Source organism: Cydia strobilella, chromosome 1 (assembly GCF_947568885.1).
Source record: "Cydia strobilella chromosome 1, ilCydStro3.1, whole genome shotgun sequence".
Classification (NCBI taxonomy): domain Eukaryota; kingdom Metazoa; phylum Arthropoda; class Insecta; order Lepidoptera; family Tortricidae; genus Cydia; species Cydia strobilella.
In genome coordinates, this window is record NC_086041.1 from 21,787,239 (window position 1) to 21,808,973 (window position 21,735).

At 36.6% G+C, this 21,735-nt stretch overlaps 1 protein-coding gene across 1 annotated transcript; it reads right to left on the reverse strand.

Annotated features, from left to right (window-relative positions):
- Window positions 1-660: 660 nt before the first annotated feature.
- LOC134741748 (progestin and adipoQ receptor family member 3) lies at window positions 661-19,615 on the reverse strand. The gene is made up of 7 exons (XM_063674644.1): window positions 19,386-19,615; window positions 18,895-19,118; window positions 15,624-15,780; window positions 8,980-9,132; window positions 2,975-3,163; window positions 2,665-2,733; window positions 661-2,004 (listed from the first exon to the last, which is right to left on the reverse strand). The coding sequence occupies exons 1-7, from the start codon at window positions 19,455-19,457 to the stop codon at window positions 1,840-1,842; spliced, it is 1,029 nt and encodes a 342-aa protein (XP_063530714.1). The 5' UTR covers window positions 19,458-19,615; the 3' UTR covers window positions 661-1,839.
- Between the last annotated feature and the right edge of the window lie 2,120 nt (window positions 19,616-21,735).

The following is a 21,735-nucleotide window of genomic DNA, read 5'->3' on the forward strand; positions in this document are numbered from 1 at the left end:
CGCTCTCCAGTTCATAACAATGCTGCTATTGCATGATAGAGGGCACTAAACGCAATGTTGTTTATCTCAAATTGGAAGGTTTATTTATTATTTATGTTCATGCAAAGATAGATATAACTCCGTAATAGATGGATACAGTCTAAGGAATAAACGTGCCACGAAAATCAAGATAATTCGATTCTCGATCAGAGGGCGCTACTAGCTTTGGCCTACTGTCGTATAGATGGCGTTGACGGTTTCGTTTGTTATTTAACAATTTAAACGCATATCAGTGAAAGAACATGGGTCAAAATCATAAAAATAATTAATGCAAATAAAAAAAATCATTTATCCATATTTAAATACATTTTATCGTATTTTTATAAATCTTCATTTTTAGTTTTAAGGTGTGTCGACAGATGGCAGTGAATTTACTGTGGTTACAAAATCTACTATGACAGTACCGCTCTATCTTATTACATATATCCTCTTTGTGTTCATGTAGTGACTATTATAACTACTCTTTGGTAGTGACTCACCGAACGCAAAACAACTACTCCGTTTATTATTACTTATAAAATAATGTATACTTTTTGATTTCACAAGTGGAAAGAATCCTATCTTGATGCCCAATTTAAAAAGGAAAAACCTCATTTCTGTGTAGGTAATAAAAAACCGATACATTTTGTATATTTTATTACGTATCTATAAACTAATTTATGATAACCCCATTCCAAAATAACAATAATTGCCTACTAAGAAAATAAATAATACCAAAACAGGACAATCACAGATAACGAAAACATACAGTAAAAAAAACTAATCATAGGTATTTGCATATGGACTTCTGAAAGTAAAAACCATTTTATCTCGTAAACAATTATGACGTGATTTAAATCTAAACCAAGTAAAAGATTCATACATACCTACTAATCAAATCCAATTATAACAGCACCAGTATACACTTACGTGTTATAACTTTTAAGTACACTTAAAATCACAAAGTTCTCAGGATTTTCCTCAGGAATGTCCCATGGAATGTTTAAAATATTTTACTTGAGCATTTAATTTTATTTTATTTCTATTTTATCGATAATATTGCCCTCATAAATACGTTACCTAAGGACCTAGTAAATTTAAATATTTATAAGTAAGCTTGTCCATTGGCTATAAGACCAAAGACTTTATCAGACTGCGTCGGCGGTTCTTATCGCGTCGGATTATCATCATCTAACAACCACTAGTTGCAGATAGATTTAATTTAAGAGAATACGAATGTACTGACATAAACACTATCACCATTGATCGTAAATTCACCAAACGCGATTTACTTGGAAATTCCTTAGGGCCTACCGCGAACCACGTTCGACGTGTTGCCTCCCTGTCACACTTGCGTACGAATTTACAAGTATCTGCATATCTGGTGACCATGAGAAGGAGATGCAGAAGTTTAAAAGCTACATTAATTGCAAGTTTAAATTAACTACCGAGTAATATCAAAAATGACAAATACATGTAAGTGATCGGGCTATAATACGATCACAGCCCACACAAGAAAAAAATCAATTCATAAGAATAATGTAAGTACAACTCTGCCTGGCTAACAACATCAGCAGCAGATCTGCAGTAATCGCACTTGAAATGTCATGTAATTGTTTATCTTGTTCTCTTTGAATACGTTCTTTATTTAACCGATGTTTTTCATGCAAGTACTGCACATACGATGAGCAGGGCAGAACTAGTATTATGTTCCCTGAGACTGTGAAACTAGCAGAGAGAGAGAGAGAGAGATAAAGAGAGCATATAATGTTGACCATGTGTGTAATAGTAAATGTTTGTAGAAGTTGTATAGTGTTCAGTTCAGAATATCCGCATGGTGTTGGCGCAGCCGTGGTTCATGCGGTACTGCACGTACATCATGCCGGAGTTGTGCCAGTAGTAGAGCGCGGCCAGGACCAGCACGTGCCACCACTGGTGCGAGTGCCCGATGTAGTCCACGCGGCCCGGGAACCAGCGCTCCGGGATCTGCACCATACCATATCACTACTCGTTACTAAAATTCAGCCGTTGCCAACTTATTGTACTAATGATTACCAGTCAATCTATGGGTTAAACCAGATATATTTAGGTGCAGGGTATTTTACACAAAAAATAAATATATTAATATTGCATTTTGAAAAGTAAAAGTTTAGTTACAAGAATATGTCGTCACTTATATCGCTCGTTGATTGCGCGGGTTATGCCAAAGCCACACCAATGCCGCCGCCGCAAATAATTTGCGCGATTTTTGTGACAGGCGCAAGAAAAGACGCGATGCGGGCTAATACTAACATGATGCTTTCACACGTAGTACAGTCAACTCGAAGATATGTTTACATTTTTCTTTGTTCTACAAAGAAGTAAGGTGCAAAAGAGTAAACATACCTTTGACGTCGACTGTACAAGCACACTCTGTTAATTAGGGTTCCGTACCAAAGAGGTACAAAATGTTCGCGCATGTAATAGTCCCTCAATATGAGCAAGCCATTACGCCGAGTGCCAGCGTCATTAGGTCCAATATTTAGTCAATTAGCCAGACAGGGTTAACAATCGGCCTTTTGCTTTCTGGCAAAAGTATATATGCATGTTTTGTGTGTTCAGAGAAAATCTAATACATAAATAATAGTACAGATGCAGAAACTATACCTTAAATGCGTAAATGATGAATGCAGTTCCGCTTATAACGTACATCATTATCACTCGAGGAAAGAACATCTGAAAATAGAAAGAAAAATCATCAATAACACGTTAAATCATGAGTTAATGAAAGAAACAAAAAAGCGGGTCAAATACCGGTACAGATGATGGCAAGTATCTAGTACTAATAGTTAAAAATATATACATATAAAAAGTCTAGGTATCTTAAAACATTCACTTGTTCTTCTACTTTTATTTTAACGTAGGCTGAATCCGAAATCTAGCATTTACGAAATTAGGTGTCAAGGGTTCAACGAACCTGCACCATGGGGTTCTCGAAGCCGCCCATGGCGTAGCACCAATGCAGCGTGGGCAGCACCCCGTACGCCGCCCAGCCGATGAACACGCACATCTTCACGAGGTACGGCACGTTCAGCCGCGGGATCTGCAGCGTCATCGCCACCACGAAGATCAGCGTTACGGATACCATGTAGAACGCCTTTAGCTCCTGCGGATGAAATAATAAAATCAACAGGGTTCATGTCGCAGCTACTATTTATTTAGCTCCAGCCACAGACTACACAGACACCGCATTATAACGCGTTTACATAGCGCACAAGGTCACCAAATTTAGGTGCAATTTTACTTGTAAAATGCTACGATTAGAGCAGCACAAGTTAGTTGTATTCTACAACATTTTATACTACATATAACAACCCAGGTACACCCCTAAAGCTTAATTTATGCAAATATTTTTAATTTACACGAATATTGGTCGTAATTGTGCGTGCAACTAAAAAAAGCGATCGCGCTCCCATACTAAGTTAGTAAGGGAGCGCTCATGTGTGGGTGGTGACCTCCATTGTGCTCAGTCTCCGTCTAATAGTAGAGGTGGTCTATGGCTCCTGCACATAAAAAAGGTCAACTGTTGTGGAACGTATGGACCTTTGGACATTAGACTAACTACAGCAACATGAAAATCTGACAGAGAAAAAATCAAATGGTTAAAGAGTAGACTAGAGCAGCGGTCGGCAACCTTTTAGCAGCCAAGGGCCACAGAGTAGTTAACGAAGTTGTCGTTTGTAATATTGACAAATAGGCAGGGAGGCTCGCGTAGCGGGCCGCAAGTGAGAGGTTCGCGGGCCGCATGCGGTCCGCGGGCCTCCTGTTGCCGACCGCTGGACTAGAGAATTGCATCTTGATTTAATTGGATTATCAAAGAAGTCATTAACTAAGACGTATCTAGAAACGTAACTAAGAAGAAGTTTCATCTCGTCAATGTGGCAAAATGTGCAAGTGAGACAGCAAACTCGGGTTAGTTGTTCGGGCCGCTTTCTCTAGTCTCCCTACTTATCGTCATAGATATTTTACGGATTGGTTGTGGTATTTAACCCTTAATTCGACAACGTCCAAAATACTGGACATAACCTTCAACCTCAAGTGTAATTAGTAGGTATTTGATGCTCATTCAATCAAATCAAACACAGAAATTTTATCCTTTTAAAACAAAAATAATACCGATGAATGAATGGAGATTTGAACACAAAGCACTTTTATAAAACTTCTCGGTTTAAAACTGTACTGTACAGTTCAAGAAATACAACAGCCATCGGCGTAATGCTCAGAGAATCGGCAAGTCCAGTAAGTATGACGAAAAAATTAAATCATAGGCATGTCGAATTGTGGAATAAATATTGGTGATCTATAGGTAAATACGTGAAACCCGGTCGATATATAATTCGGCTGCTAATTAATGAATAGTCCACTAGGCCCTTGCCACTGTTCCGCATAACCGCCAAGCGCATCGTTGCGACACCCCTCGTCGCACACATTGTTCTACAACTGTTAGTCAAGTTACACTTACGGAATGTGCTATCGTTACTCATTAGCACATTATAGGTTACTGGTACATTACAGGCTGAAACAATTAGGTATCAGATATTGAATAATTAGCTTAACTTCATACCGACAGTGTACCCATATTTTCCGCTACTGTATGTAGTAGTATAGGTATAGGCTTTCTGTGATTAGGAACGAATAAGTAAACAACGCCCATCTTTCGAGCATCCTTCCACTGTCACATTTAAAAAAAACGAGGGTGTTATACAGTTGTATAACGCACGTAGGTGCCTTAAATAATTAAAAAAATATTTGTTGGTACGTAAAGAAGCAACCCCACGTCCCAATGGCGAGGTTAGGAATCATTAGGCTCTAGTTCAGTTTACGGCCCACGCACGGTCACGGTTAGAGGCAACGGCCAATCGTTTCTTACATGTGGGATCAATTTTAATATTTTGAATGTTAGGAACTAGGTAACACTTTATTTCGACTTTCCATGTTATTATCTCGTATTTTATTCCTATACTAGTTCCCTTTTTTCGCTTTGGTCGCTTTTCGGTGAAGGAAAACATCGTGAGGAAACCGGACTAATCCCGACAAGGCCTAGTTTCCCCTCTGGGTTGGACGGTCAGATGGCAGTCGCTTTCGTAAAAACTAGTGCCTACGCCAATTCTTGGGATTAGTTGCCAAGCGGCCCCAGGCTCCCATGGAGCCGAGGTAAAATGCCGGGACAACGCGAGGAAGATGATGACTAGTTCCCTTTTTTAAAACAATTACCTATCTCTCGGATGACGCCTTCCGTATAAATTAATTCTTTAAAGAACACGCGCATTCGCGCCTGTTAAAGTCAAGAGCAGGAGCATATTCACGTATAGCGTGATGCCTAGAAGATCGTACATCAATCAAGAAGGTATTGCAGTTGCACTCCGAGTATCGAGCGGTCCGAGAACGCCTAGTATAAGCAGGCGCGGATCCACCGTTGTGGGCAAGATGGGCATGCCCACAACCTTTTTTACACTTTCACGGTATATTGAGATCGATAGGCCTTCATAAAATAAAAAATAAAAACAATGAATCGTGCGTGATTCGGAACGCAGCAAAGAGCCATAGACAAAAATGGTGATACTTTTTGTCACATTTTTACAACATATTATCTGTTTCTTTTTGGCGCATGAATATGTATTAGAAAAAAAGAGATAACTACCTGGTTGGAAGCGCGCACTCGCGCAGACCATAGACAATAGACAGATCTACTAATTTAAAAGCAAGAGTGTATTGAGTTGTATGCATGCACATGTAGATTCCCGCCAAAATGCCAAAAGTTCCGAGGCAAGCCGCCATTCTTGAAAAGTTTTTTGTTAATGTCAGTCAGGGTAAAATAGCTGTGATAGTGTGATTGTTGTTTCGACACAATGGTAAGTTATTTTAATGAAATTATTGCTATTTTACCGCTCTAATGCAATGCCCTACTCTATATATAATTTGTAACTTTATTTTAACTTTGTTTTTTGGTCATTTCGGCCAGGGTTTACCTAAATAATCAGAGCAATTTATCGCTCTGATTGTTTCTCGACGTGTAAGTAAGCTACTCTATGTATATTACTTTTATAATAAAACAAAGTTACAAATTATCCAATAAAATATTCATTACCTACATTGTTTATCGATTTATTATTTGTACCTATGATATTTCGTGTTGTGTGTGATTTGTTTTCTTAAGGGGGTTTTTTGGCGTCTTCTAGTCAACGACTAAGTAAATATCTTGAAAATTAAATCCTACAACTACTCACGCAGCTGTGCAATAGGTATATATTTATGGGGCATATCATGCTATCTCGACTGAACATTTAGATTTAAAAAATTTAATTGGGTAGATTCTTTATGTACCTAGTCAAATATAAAATAATTTACCTACATATTTAGTGGTCGATTGAGTAGTAATGGAATACCTCATACTATAGGGAAATAAGTCAGCTAAGCGTAACTACGTTTACTAAGTATTAGGTTCAAGGGAGTTTAAAAATGATTCATAATTTACTTATGTATTATTAGTAATTTTCAAACTTTACCATACTATACATATATTAAGTAAGGAAACTGGTATATGGAGTACTCTATGCTTACTTATTTATCTAAGATTTGTACCCTAACATCAAAATGTTTTTACAAATATTAGCAACTCTCCCGGTTAGCGTTGCTACCGCAGAGAGATCTTTTTCTACTCTTCGCAGAGTAAAATCTTGGTTGCGGGCCTCAATGGCAGAGGAAAGGTTATCCGGGCTAGCTCTCCTGAATATACATAAAGATACGAACCTAGATATAGATCAAATAATCAACGTTTTCGCAAAAAAGAAACGTAAGCTTGAATTTGTAATTTAAGTATATACTTCAAACAAATTCAAACTTACGTTTGGGTGCTCCCACAGTTATACCTCGTTACCTCGCGCGTCCAATGATGATGCCTATGACAGTTCATTTTTGTATGGAACAGCTGTCACGTAAAATGTTCGTACACTTTTTTGGAAGTATAGCACATTCGTTTATTTAGAAATGTACTAATTAACTAATAAAAATACGGTATAAACATAAAATATTTCTTATCTTAAGTTCTTAAGCCTATTCAAATTTGACTTTGGAAAGTAGGTAAAGGTGTAAAACTGAGTCAAAAGTAGTACCTTAGTAATAAATGTAATAAATAGATATATATATTATTATTTTTTTTGACCATTCATCAAATTTACTTTGAATTAAACATGTTCTTAAAATAAATATAGATATATATTGATTATAGTCTAGCATGACTTAATTGCTTTTAATGCAACTTATAGATTATGAAAAGCTCTGACAACTAAGTAGTCCACAAATTAGCTGTCTATCATTTATGATTTTTTACTTAGCCTCCTTGGGCTTACCGTGGGACTTAGTCAATCTGTGTAAGAATGTCCTATAATATTTATTCATTTATTTACTTACGCAAAAGGCTAAAATGTAAAATTCTTACTTTTTCATAACCTCGATACGAATGACTCCCTGTATACATAAGTATATAACAGATTGGCTCAAATATTTTTTTGCAAAAAATTATTGTAAACAAAGAGAGTGGTGCAAAACTGAATCATTGCAAATAAATATGTATGAAGCAGACCACTGATTAATTTTTGCACGTAGTATTTATTTCTGCAATAATTACTAGATTTAAGATTTGAGAGAATTGCTGTTTATTATAAGACGCGTTACAATAACAAAACAAATTAATAATAAAATTTTATAGGAATGTAAATAGGTATAGTGTTGTAGCACTATACCTATTTACATAAAAAAATCCTATATTTTTTTTTTAAAGTTCCTACTTAAACCAACTTGTCTGAATTATATTGGTTAAAAAGGAGTAGTTATATTACTAATCATCAGTCATGATCATTATCTTTAATTTCTATTTAAGTAAAAAAAATTAAACTAATTATCTATTTTTAGTTCATGTACGTATAATAACTTGATGGATGTCAAAGGATATTTATGAAGATCTTAGAAGTTTTGTTATGAAAAAAAATAGACTACCCGACTACCCGCCAATCATACCTCTATGATTGGTGCAAAACATGGTAATAACTTTTTAAAGATAAAATTCAACATCCTATTTTCAAATTACTCAAAATGGGAAATAATTTACAGAAAACATAATTGCTTACCAAATTCGTATACCTACATTTAAGATTCATTTCAAAGTAGAGTAGAATGCGGTTCGGTTTAGCATCTAACTGTAAATAAAGTTATTTAATGTAAAATGTATACTAGCGTTTAATTTAATTTGATATCATTTGAAGTAGCCGAAATTTCATCAAATCGGTTCAGTAGTTGTAAATTAAGTCTCGCCTGGTGCATGTCACTTGCTGGTCAATTTCCAAGACACCGTCAAGACACCGCCCAGTTTAGTGTCCCTATTGGCTTACTATATAGCTGTGGCTAGTATAGGAAACAAAAAAAAAGATTGATTGAAATTGATTTGGAATTTAATCAAAACTGACTATTTAATTGGACGAAATCAGCTCTGAATTAATTCAAAGCCAAAGTCCTGATGCGCAGGAAAAAGGAAATAGGTAATCAAATTCAAAAGTCATTCATGACTCATAATTGCTTTATGAGCGAACTTAGAGTCGCACTTGGCCGATTTTCTGTTTTCGGGTGGCTGTGACCACAACCTTTTTTGAGAGCTGGATCCGCGCCTGAGTATAAGCCTAGTCTATGCACACCTGGCAACATCGGTCTGGTAAATATATACATACATTGGAACCAGAAGCGTATTAAGTAGGCAGTACGTATACGCAGGGTGTGTATATTACTGCATATACCTATGGCGAGCAGGAACAGCACGATATCGAAGAGGTCGTACATCAGGAGCGCGTTGAATGAATTCCATTCATAGTGGCCATGCAGTTTTGCGGCTGGGTGTACATGACTGAACCATGCAAACCTGATTACACTTACATGGTGGCACCAGAACGCGTAGTACACGCCGGAGGTGTATATGGCGAGCAGCGACAGCGCTATGCCGAACAGGTCGTACATCAGGAACGTGTTGTAGTCGCACTCCGAGCAACATGAGAACGTGTGGTACAGCGCTGACAGCGCCATGCACACCTGGAAATTAAAATGCCACTCATTAATGTAAATTCTGAACCGGGTCATGTAGTAGGGTGGCCGAACAGGCTTTAACTTAGTTTTCGCTCATGTCGTCTCCGGACATGGGTATATTTGGTATTAGTACATTCAGTATGATGTCCTAAATACAAATATATGAGATGACAAGCGCTAAAGTGGTGGGGGTAGTTGCTGTGATGTCATAAAGTCGGCAGTACAAAGTTTTTTACTTTTTTTTAAAACATCCCATGTGGGGTACCAGATGAAAGAGCTTTGTGAGTAGATCACAAATATATAACATACTGTAACATTTTCACTACTTGGTCTAATAAATTATTAGCAAACGTTCAAAAATTTCACAATCTACAGGTGACTTTGAACTGCTCTAAATTTAAAATGACTGAATGGATTATTCCAAAATACATACCAAGTGACTGTGAATATCTTCTATATAATGTTAAAAATAATTAAATCCTATCGATCGTAGCTTGCACTACCAACCTAGAAAATAGAAGTGCTTGTTTTCTACTGCATCATGATTAAAATATGCATTTCTAAATATACAAATCATCCAAGATTTTTATTTATTTATTTGTTTGGCTCTTTATTGAGCGTAATGAATTAAAAGTATAGGTACTTATGTTATTAGCTCTTTCTAAAAATGGTCTAAAGGGTCATTGACTTCAGGATCCTGGCAGCCGAGCGGTCGACATATACCCATAACCGATATAGGTTACGATTCCAAATGTACTCACAGTTTCAATTTCTCTATAACCTTTGTGTCAACGATTCCTGTTGCTATAACATTGCTAAAATGAATAGAGGGCATAGCATTCGAGTAATTCGAGTCTGCATTATATTTCAGTCGATGAATACGATACAATAGGTATTATACCTATACACTATACAGAATGTTTCATCAGGTATACTCAAATATTATTAAAATAATAGATTTGACCTATTATTACTTAGAAATATTTTTCTATAAAAATAATTAACAGCCCGTTAGTGTCCCACTGCTGGGCAAAGGCCTCTCCCCTTGATCTCCACAACTCCCGCTGTTGTGGTTTTTCCAGCCAGTTTCTGATGAAGGTGTCTAAGTCGTCCCGCCATCTCCGTCTGGGTCTGGGCCTGCCACGTCCGCGCTTCGTTTGCGGCATCCACTTGGTGGTATTTTTCTATATACATCAATAAAATATTTTTTGTTAATTCTAAAATAATCTCTAGTAATTATTGTGCTCCCGCCGAATATTTCGTCATTTGTTTGTGCGGTTTTCCACAGGGTGCTAAGGCCTCTCCTATAGAACATCGTATCGGCCTGAGGCAGGCAGGACCTACATGGTGGTACATAGTCCAGATATTTAGCAACTGCATACGGATATACTCCAACATGATATGGATGTAATAAGTGAAAATATGCATTATTCGAGGTAATATGCGAGATCAAATCTATTTATCATAGGTACGCATGTATCTTTTGCGTTCGGAGGTGAAGTGTGTGAGATCTAGTGGTAGTGAAAGTATACACTTGTCTCCTCCAGACACAAAGCACAGGCGAAAGTTTTCATGCTCAAAACCTTGCTCGTATCATTTGGACAAAACAAGTTAGGTACCTATAGCATTAGCAAAATAGTCAGCTTTGGACAAAATGTGCCACATTGTCGGTTGTTGAGAAGAAAGATTGATTTCTAATTAAATCTCTACCTATGTCAGATTATCAGATCTATATTAGTCGCTTTGCCAATTAACAATAGGATTTTTCTCCAAATCCAATTGGAAAATAAAACAGCACATTTAGGTGATTTAGGTATTTCCGATTTACATACAGTTACGGAGGAATTTGCAGTTGGGCAAGCCAGAGATCGTTTGATGTATGTATGTACACATACGCGGGGAGGTACAAATATTCGCGGAATGAAGTATTTTCAAATTAAATAAAACAATAGAAGTATTTTTCTTTTTCAATATATTCACCCTCGAGTTTAATGCATTTTTCAGATCGACTAATTCATTTATGTAGACCATGAAAAAAATGTTTTTTATCTTTGCCCTCAAAATGAGACGAAATAGCCTCCTTCACTTCTTAATCGTCATAATTTTTTTCTCCTCGTAGTTCTTTTTTCAAATTTGGGAACAAATAATAATCGCTGGGGGCCGGATCCGGGCCGTAGCACAGTGGATCGAAATGACAAAAAAATGGACATTCGCATTTTTTTTTAAAACCCTATTTAAAAAAATGCTTTTCTGTTGAAAATGATGTAAGAAATAAAAAATGTTATATAAAGTTTTTCAAAATAAGGCTTATTTAAAGCAGAAATTTTATATTCAATTTGCTTCATAGTCACACGTTTATTCCGAAATAATTTGTTTGAAGGGCGATATCTTTAAAACAAATGACGGTTTTAAATTGACATTCATATTTTTTTTTCCAGAGAGTATATATATATTATACCAGATAAGCAAAGAGGTTTTGTGCCAGTTTACCACCTTCTACTTCATTCCGCGAATATTTGTACCTCCCCTCGTTCATAAGTACCGCAGAATCAGGTAACTTTATTCCACAACTTACAACTATGGTCCAAATTCAAGTTCAGTAGAATATGTATAAGTATTTTTCAAATTATGTTGAGTATATAATATAGAAAGCTCCAAAATAAATGTAACGAGTACAAATCATAAAGGCTCGTTAAGAATCAACGTTAAAAACTGGACCATAGTTGTACTTAAGGACTATAGTTACCTGGGTTTAGGGTACCTAAAGTTACATTGTTAACTGTGTCGCCGAATAATAAAATTGAGGTCAAATTAGGTAATGTAATAATGTAAACGTAACTTATAATTTATCGTCAACAAAAATAAACAAAAACTCCCTACAAATATCCATCATATCGGTTGACAATCTAATTGATACATAATGATTGTACAATTCAAGGTTTTATGAACACCTAAGAAGGAGAGAGGAAGAAATGTATTTTATTGTAATGCAAATGACATTTGCTTTATAAATAAAACAAAATTAGAAACGCCCTGTCTTGACTGCGTTGTTTTTTTTTTTTAATCGTCATGTCTCCGGTCGAATACTTTCTCTCGAGAAAAGCAGGTCGCATCTCGGCTTTCGAGCGCTGGACCAACGCGCGGATAGCTCATATTTCGTAATATCTGCGCGCCAAAGAAATTATAGCCTACGCAACGTGAGCCCATAACTTTGCGCACTGGGAACGAAAATTTCAAGAAACTTTACGATGTGGTACATACGAACACAATTGGAAATAAGAGGAATTAGAATGTATGTATTATAATTCTCTTGCTTTGTGTATTTAAGGTGAGGTAGGTTAATAGGTACCTATCGTATACTGTTTAGTTTACAGGTTCTCCTAGTTTTACTCCGAAGCCAATTTATTAAATATGTTCCAAACCAACTTCAAATCCTCGTGAGTAATTAAACATAATTTGTCTTGTCGATATCGCAAATGTTTGGGTTCTAATAATACCTAATCCATGGGTACTGCGGTATATTATGCAACAAATAAAGACGCAAGCAGTTCCGTCCGTATCTATCGGCACACAGCCAAAACTAACGGAACGAAGACCTTCAAATGTCCAAGGATTTTTTATCGTTCGTACTCAATTAGGTACTTACTCATAGAGCCGCATAGGTACATGATTGCTTGTAACTCATAGGAAATTAATATACGTATCAACTATAAAAATACACCTGCTATATTTTCACCACAATTTACACTATGCCGTTCAAAACGTCACTCAGCAATCATGCTGTCATATCATACCTACCCTTACCAAAGTACGAGAAATAGTTACGAGAGAACACACTAAAAGTTTCAATCATTTCGGCTTGCTCTTAGTTTTCTTAGCACGTTTCTTTAACATCTGTGTGACCTAATAAGTTTCATTAGGTAAATAGGTTCGCACCGTATAACTAGCTTTTACCATCTAATCTTTTCGTTACACCGTTACAGACAGTTAAACGTCTCATCAATGTCTGCTGATACCTTACTAAAATTTTATTACGAATTTAAAGACTTTATTATAAAGACATAAAGTCGGTTTTTGCATTGTTATTTTTTAGGAATGTATGGCAAGTGTTGTACGGTTTCTAAATAATAGCCCCATACTTAAAGTGCGCAAAATTTTACTTTCACTATCATAATAACGGTATATATAAAGATTCTGGAAACGATAAACACATGTAATAAAGCGCATGTAGGTAAATAGTTAAACGAGGAAGGCCTTCAACAACATGGATCATGAACAATATCCATAATTTAAACGTCACACCACATTATAGGTTTTAGCAAGTCTTAGATAGGTAATGCGGGATGGATGAAATGGCGACAGGTCTCTGAAACTTGCGATCCACGAATGCCTCTTAAACTTAAGGGGAAAGTCTACAGGACGATCGTGAGACCTGTTGTAATGTATGGATCAGAATGCTGGGCGACGAAAGTGGCGGATGAAAGAAGAGTGCACGCAGCGGAAATGAGAATGTTGAGAGGAAAATAATGTGTGGAGTGACGAGAAAGGATCGGATTAAGAATGAGTATATAAGGGGAAGCGGAAGTTTGAAAGTACCACCGGTAACGGAGAAGATAAAAAGTAGTAGGTTAGCGTGGTATGGGCATGTAATGAGGAGGGATGAATGCCATATAGGCAAAAGAATGTTAGGGATGAATGTTGATGGACGGAGAGGGGATGGTAGACCCAAAAAACAATGGATGGATTGTGTGATCCTCTTTCACAAGATTTATGAGAAAGAAAGGAGTGAGTGCTGAGGTGACGAAAGATAGAAGAGAATGGAAGAATAAAACATGTTGTGCCGACCCCACAGAACGTGGGATAAGGGCAGGAAGAAGAAGAGACCTTATAAAATATTCGTTAATAGATTCTAGAAAGCTAACATGTCTTGGATAATGACAAGTACTTAGGATCGGTTGCACCAAATCGTCTGTCACAGTTAAAATTAAAAATTAAAATTAAAATTAATTTATTTCGAGTATCTGTGACTCATAAGTTGTACATAATACATAATACAAACATTAAACAAAACACAAACATTAACACGATAACATTAAACAAAAACTACAAAAATTACATTACATTAATTTACATTACATTAAATTACATTAATTACAAAAAATACATTGAGGTAGGTAACTGCCCAAGTAGCAATGCCTATACTAAACTAAGTATTGTAGATATCTAGAAGTCGAAATCACGAATCTGGAGTGTTGTCTTGGCTAAGACCATTTCGTCCCTCAAGATATCTTGTAGATAGTCCTCAAGACAATATTAGGGACAAATTGGCACAAACTTTAGGACAAGTTTAAGTATCAGTTCATACCAGTCTTAAGAGCTACTAAACTAAGTGTTAAATAGAACATTAATACTGTCTTGTAGATACCTTGTAGGTTTATTTTATACTTCTTGTAGGTATCTACAATATTAAGATAACTTGAGACTTAAGAAGAAAGAAATTGAAATCGGTATTCTAACTTGACTTATGTAAGTTAAAGATAATCCTTAATTAATTTAACATAGATTATTTGTAGATAAAAATGGTGAGCTTACCAGTTCCAAACATAAATCTCTAATGGATGATTAAATTGATTAATAAAATGTAGAACACTTCACACTATGCACTGTTTACAACCAAGATTTGTCCGTATGTAGGGTTCAAACATTAAATGCACTTAAGTTTCTCGATTTAAATACGCTAAGGATACTGTAAACCTGACGCGCCTGATGATATACACAGAATATATTTTTTTTAATAGGTAATATATCAGTGTCGGTGGCATATTGCAAAGTAGAGTACGAATAAATTTGATTTATGAATTCCAATCTTATTTAAAAGTAATGCTAATCCGATGTTTTATCACTTTGAACTTTTATTACACTTTTATAATATATGTAACATCGAAATAATATCCGCATATTTTAATTATTTATTAAACGAAACGAAATAAACAAAAGCGTTCGCTAAATTTTAATGTACGGGAAGTCTCATACATCTCTGCTGCGTGACTTTGATCAATCTGTTAACTGTGGTTGGTAAAACTGGCCTTTATATGACTTTGCTTATGGCCTTTAAGCCTTCAACTCTCGAGTTGCATGACATACATATGTCTTCTTCGTCGGAAATAATGTATGGTCATATACACGGTGGCAAAAAAATAAGTACATTCCCGTTGCCAGTGAGGTTTTGGGATTATACTGAGCAACTTTTACTATGGGACCAACCCCGAAATCGCGTTGCTTCGCGATTGTGATACTCGATACGCCGGGAGTATCGTATAATCAAAATGGCGTTAGGCCTATCTGCTTACCAGAAATTAGAGCTTGTTGTCAAGTCTAATTTATGGTTGTCCAGTTGAGACAACAAAGTGATTCTATAAGGGTTCCGCTTTTTCGTTTGGGGGAAGGAACCCTAAAAAACACCCACACAGAAAAAAAACACGTAATAACTTACATACCATGAAACATGAGAGAAGTATAGCAGCAACCACTTTGTCTGTGAAGGTGGCGTGGATGTTGATGATGACCAGATCGTTGATCGTCAGCCCGAACACCAGGAAGAAACCGAACAAGTGAGTCCAAATGTTCATCGTTTCGTTAGTCCACCAGAATATACTGCAACAAGCGTTCTATCAGTAGCGTGCGCTTTTTAGTTTTAGAACATGAAAAGCGTCCTAATCCTAATGCTAATCTTTAGGCCTTAGTCGCGTTTAGGTATTTTGATTAAAGAAACTTCCGTGAGACACATGCAGACATATTAAATATACCTACTGGATCAGCTGTAGACCTCGCGATAAGCTTTGTAAAAGTGAAAAATACTTAGTTCGTTGAGACATAAGCACAGTGAACTAACAATGGTCTTAAGCGCCATACACCCTATTGATGCTGATGCCACAGGGCGGACACGCTATACATGCAAAATTACTTGCGTTTCTATATGTGAACGGCACGTCTGTGCACGCGGCATGCGTCATTGTGTGAGTAAGTTGCTTAAAAATAGTACTGAGCGGCCGGCAAACGGCCGTCAATCTGCTGTCGCGGGGCGAGGTAATTCGAGTCGGGGCGGGGCGGTGCGTGGCCGTGCTGTATGATAATACTATTACTTATTCTGTGCTAATGCTGAAGTCCTTTATAATTGAAAATTTCCGCATTTTGAAAAAAATCCACAAACTGAATCGACAGAAAAGTTCTACACTGATTTAAACTTTCACGATTTTTACTCATTATTATTTAGATTCTTTTAGAGTATTTTAGAGTCAGGGCCAAACCACTGGATTGAGCTTCACAACCCTAGAATACTTTCTACAGATCGTGGGTTTTATAGTAGAAAAATCCGTGAAGCCATTGAAATCAAGAAACATAGAAATTTCAATCGAGACGAAGGTTTTAAGATCTCATCCACATGGAACCCAGTCATTAGTAAGTGTAAGCGAAACCAAATATCGAAAGTTGAAAAATCGAATATTGTGAGTGTTGTGTGTCGACCCGGTAGCATCCCTAGTGCGCAAAACGTTCAAGTTAATAAACAAGACCAAGTGCGGGTAGTTCGAAAAACTCGCGCGCCTAGAAGATGTTGATGTCAACTTTAGCCAGTCTTCTCCGAGACCACGGGGACAACGCCGTCCTCGAAACGTCGGAGGTACATTTTAAAACTATTTTACGCGATTAAGTCCCGTGGAGATAAATAATAATGAGAAAAGTTCTATTTCATCATAGAATCTGGTCACACTGGAGCCACACGTGTTTTAGGCATAGACATATATATTACTTCGTATAGACCGGCCTTAAGGGCTTATTACACTTTGCTAAATTTAGTGACTAACAAGAGGGACGCCGCTATACGTGAGAAACGATAGGATGTATCTCTTAATGCGATTTTGACTCCAATGTATCGGCCCCATTCGTAGTGCTCGTAAGGCCGGTCTTTACGAAGTAATATATATGTCTATGGTTTTGGGTAGGTATGTCTTACAGCATTCCTCCGTCCCGTACCTACTTACTGTAATAAACCCTGACGGACAAAAGCGATCGAGCTATTATACGACCACCACCACCACTTAATAAAGGCGATTGGACAAGTAGTTGTGCGGATATTTTCGGGTAGAATATGTATCAGTCTAACGAAGTATTTTTTAGCAACCGGCCCAACCAGGTAGGTAATAGACCGTATAGCTATAGCTAGTCGGTTTTTTACAGCCTGTTTCATTCCAAGACTTTAGACGGTCTAGATCCTGTCCAAGCTAAACTTTATGCAACTAATGCAAGACCCCTTTATAGACAGGTTCATCGAAAACACGTAAATAGGTAATGAAATAGGTAATATATAAACTATAAAATATCATTTACAAACCTAAGATACCAATAATATTAGGAAAACAGAATAAATTTTCTACACGAAGAAATATTGCTCTACACTAACACAATTATTTATGCAATTGTAAACGTATTATTCCAGTCTGGTAAACACTGCTGCCGGTATATAGATAAGTGAAAGTAACACTTAATTATTAAATCTTTTTGAAAAAATTCTACTAAGTATGTAGGTATGTAATATATGTATATTCAGTTTTTACAGCTTGTTCTATAGGGAACGTGCATGAACTGTAGGGGCAGCACAGGAGCCCCCTGTTTATTGGCGCGAAATGTAAATGTCATGTTTAAGCTTCCAATGTAGCCCACAAGATGGCAGACCCTACAATGCATAAGAAAACGTATGTGAGTTGTAAAGGGCAACACTTGCTTTGACGTGAAGTGTCAATGTACATGGCAGACTGTTCAAGCCGTATTAAATAAAGTTACAGCCATACATCAACGGTACCTGGTAGACCCGACTTGAATTACATGCATATTTTATGTTGTACATATGAATACGGAAACCTCTCCCGACTCCCGAGAATGTAAGGCGTTAGTGAAAATCGCGCCAAAATATGTTAACGGTACTTAACAAGTTAACATTATAAAATATAAGTAGACACAGGCAGGTATGTAACATTACATACCTGCCTACTACTTACATAATGAGGAATCAAAATTAGGTCATGGTACCAAACATTCATACTTCAAGAATAAATATGTAAAAAATCGTGTTTAGACTTTGTTTAGAAGTGATTTAGGAATAACTGCATCGAATGAGAAATTAATCTGCATCCTTATAATGAATAATGTCAATTATAATTAGAAAATATGTAATTAAAGCAAGAATTGGGCACATTATGCTACATTCAAATCCTAACTTCTTGGAAGTGTGTCTTTTGGTTGCGAATTAGAATATCACTTGTGGTGTTCAATTTTTCCTGCCGCAGCGAAGGTGTTAACGATACATTTGAATTTGGAATCAATCAGTACAGTACTAACCGGGGACACCCGAAAATTAGATGGGAGGACGATTTACCATCAAAGTGGATAAGAATTGCTCGAAACAGAGATGACTGTAAAGCTTTAGACAAGGCTTTTGTCAGAAACCCCGACAACCTGACTAGTGAAAACTAAAAATCAATTATAAAGAAACTAAACAAAACTTTAAATGAGTCAGTGATTAAAGGCTAATTGTATTGTATTGTAATGTATACAGTACTAACATAAGCAGGCAGTTTTAATCACTGGTGGCATCATTGCAATAAAATAAAACTTTGTCAAACTAAAGTGTCTCAAACTTAAAGTGTGCTGCTGAGTCTTAAGTCTGTGCAAAAAACCAGATAAATTTATATAAAACGCTGAATAAAATCTTACCTCTCCCAACATAGTTTAGTAGGTAGTAGCTTCCTATATCCATCTCTTATGTAAGGATTATGCTGGAGATACTCTGGAGCCTGTTCGTACTTGAGCAACTGGCGGTATTTCACATATTCTATGTCTTCTTTGGTTAAATTATTGTTGTCTTCCAGCTTCTTGCCTCGTCGAAGAAGAGTGGAGCCTGAACTGTAATCCCCATCTTGTCTATGTTCATCTTCTGCCTAAACAAAATTAATTAAAAATAAACTATAAAGGCTAGGAATTTTTCACTTGTAACCCTTCCCAAGATAAATGTTTTAGGAACAAGCACCTAAAAAATCCTTTGGTTCCATGCCTACTTTCTTAACATTTATACAAAAGGGACACACAACAATGTAGGTCAAAAATGTCCTAGCGAAACCTAATAATAAAAAAACAAGAAAGTTCGCTACTCAAGGCACAAATAAGAAAGATGTTTATAAGAAAAAAAATCGTTTGATGTGACTTACTTTTTCTAGGGACATAAACTGCACGGTTTCTGCTTGAACCTCGCAAACTTTTCTTGTCATAGTTAGCGTCATTCTTAAAATGTGACGTTAATTATTTTGTAACAAGATTGCTTGTTACAAAATAAACATATTTTTTTTCTTTATTTTGTGACTACACACAATAATGAATAAATATGTAAACACTAGACTATATATTTCTTTTATGTTTATAACATAACGGTAATAGTTTAGTCGTCTTTAAAAAAACAAAAGAATTTTAAACAAGTCAAACTAAACACGCACTGCTGACGTCTGGCCTGGCCGCCACCTCCAATCCAAACCAATGGTTTTGATTTTGCAATTTTTTATTTATTCTTGACATTCAGCTAGCCGTCAATTGAGGTCCGCATTGAACTCCCTTACTTTACTGGCGTGTCCAAACCGTAAACAGGAGCTAATTTTATATTATACTAGCTTTTGCCCGCGACTTCGTCTGCGTGGAATTAGTAATTTGGGTACCTTAATTCTTAAACAAATCTGCTTTTTAATCCATCCGTTTTCACCCCCAAATTGGTCCACACTATACATTTCCACCCCATTTTTTACACCCTTAAGGGATGATTTCGGGGATAAAAATTATTCTATATCATTTCCCATAGCTCAAACTATCCCCATACCAAGTTTCATCTAAATCGGTTCAGCGGTTATTGATTCCCCATACAAATTTCCACCCCCCTTTTCACCCCCTTGAGGGGTGAGTTTTGGGATAAAAAGTATCCTATGTCCCTCCCCGGGACTCAAACTATCTGTATACCAAATTTCAACTAAATCCGTTCAGCGGTTTAAGCTTTTAGAGGTAACACACAGACAGTCAGACAGACAGACAGACTTTCGCATTTATAATATTAAGTATGGATAAGTATGGATTAGTATGAATAGTTGGTCAAGCAAATCTTGTCAGTAAATGGAAACAAAAAAACTACACTCATCCCCTTCTTCTTGGCGCCAGCACCAGTGCAAGATAAAGACAGTATGACTCTCCGTCTACGCCCGAAATGAGACAGTCCCTTGACAAACTATAGGTATAGTCACAGAATAAGTAATAGTATTATCATACAGAACGGCCACGCACAGCCCCGCCCCGACTCGAATTACCTCGCCCCGCGACACCAGATTGCTGGCTTTTCGCCGGCCGCTCAGTTCGGTTCGGTTAGCGACGCGTGGCGACGCGGTCACGCGAAGACGGAACGTTCAAAATGCCGATGTATTGTATGGGTGCCTATCAAATTGGAGAAATAAAGAAGTTTTTATTTTATTTTATATGAATTTAATAATACTTATACCTACGTGTAAATATTGTGTTTTTTGTTACACTTTTATCATATCAAAAAAATATAATATCTATATATAGTCGTTTAAATTAATAAAAACAATAATGCAAATACCTATTTATAATAATTCCGCTTTCAAGGCATGTTGTTACTTCTTGGAAATAGGTATATTTATTAAATGTTACACTTTTAGTTTTCAATTAAGAGCATTGTACTGTAAATACAGCATGTACTTTTCTTTCACATTTTGTGCAAATAATCCGAGGAACTCAAACCAAGATTGGAAATATGAACGCTGCGCTGTATTCTCATAAATATGACGGGCATAAATCGGAAGAATAGAACCGCGTAATGTAAATTTTGCGAACTTAAAAATGGTTTCTTTAATTACGGAATAAAAATATTTCTATTCCTTAGTTACATATTTACATTACGAGTATTACGACAACGCTCGGTGAACTCAAAAACATCTAAGTGGCAGCCCTAAGCAGCTTACGCACACAAAGACGCGTGTACAAACGTGCCATTCACACATGTAAAAGCAAGCTAGTTTTTATGGATGGTATAGAAAGGATCGCAATCTCTTATGGCAGAATTGTTGTAAAAGTGACCGCGTTAAGCTTTAAATAATAGTTCCTAATCTCTCCGGTGGCGCTAGTTAGGCTCTGGGACATGAGTATAACATGAACCATATAAGGCAACAAATAACCCGACCAAATTACGTAGGTTGTTTTTGGTAGTATTTCGGTGTATGGTGGCGCCGCCTAATTACTGTTTTTTGATGGACACTTTTCATACATAGAGATTTGGCTCCTTTATACAGTCTCCATGCTAGTTTTGATGAGGTTTTGATGTATGGCGTGTCCGCCCTGTGCTATAGTTGGTCATACCAAACTGTCAGTAAATAAGAACAAAAAAACTAATATATCATTTTTTTCTTTTGGGTGCTATGATTCTCTCTATCTATGTTTGAAATGAGACAGTCCTTTGACAAACTATAGTTACAATAATTCATCATGTCAGCCGATAGACGTCCACTG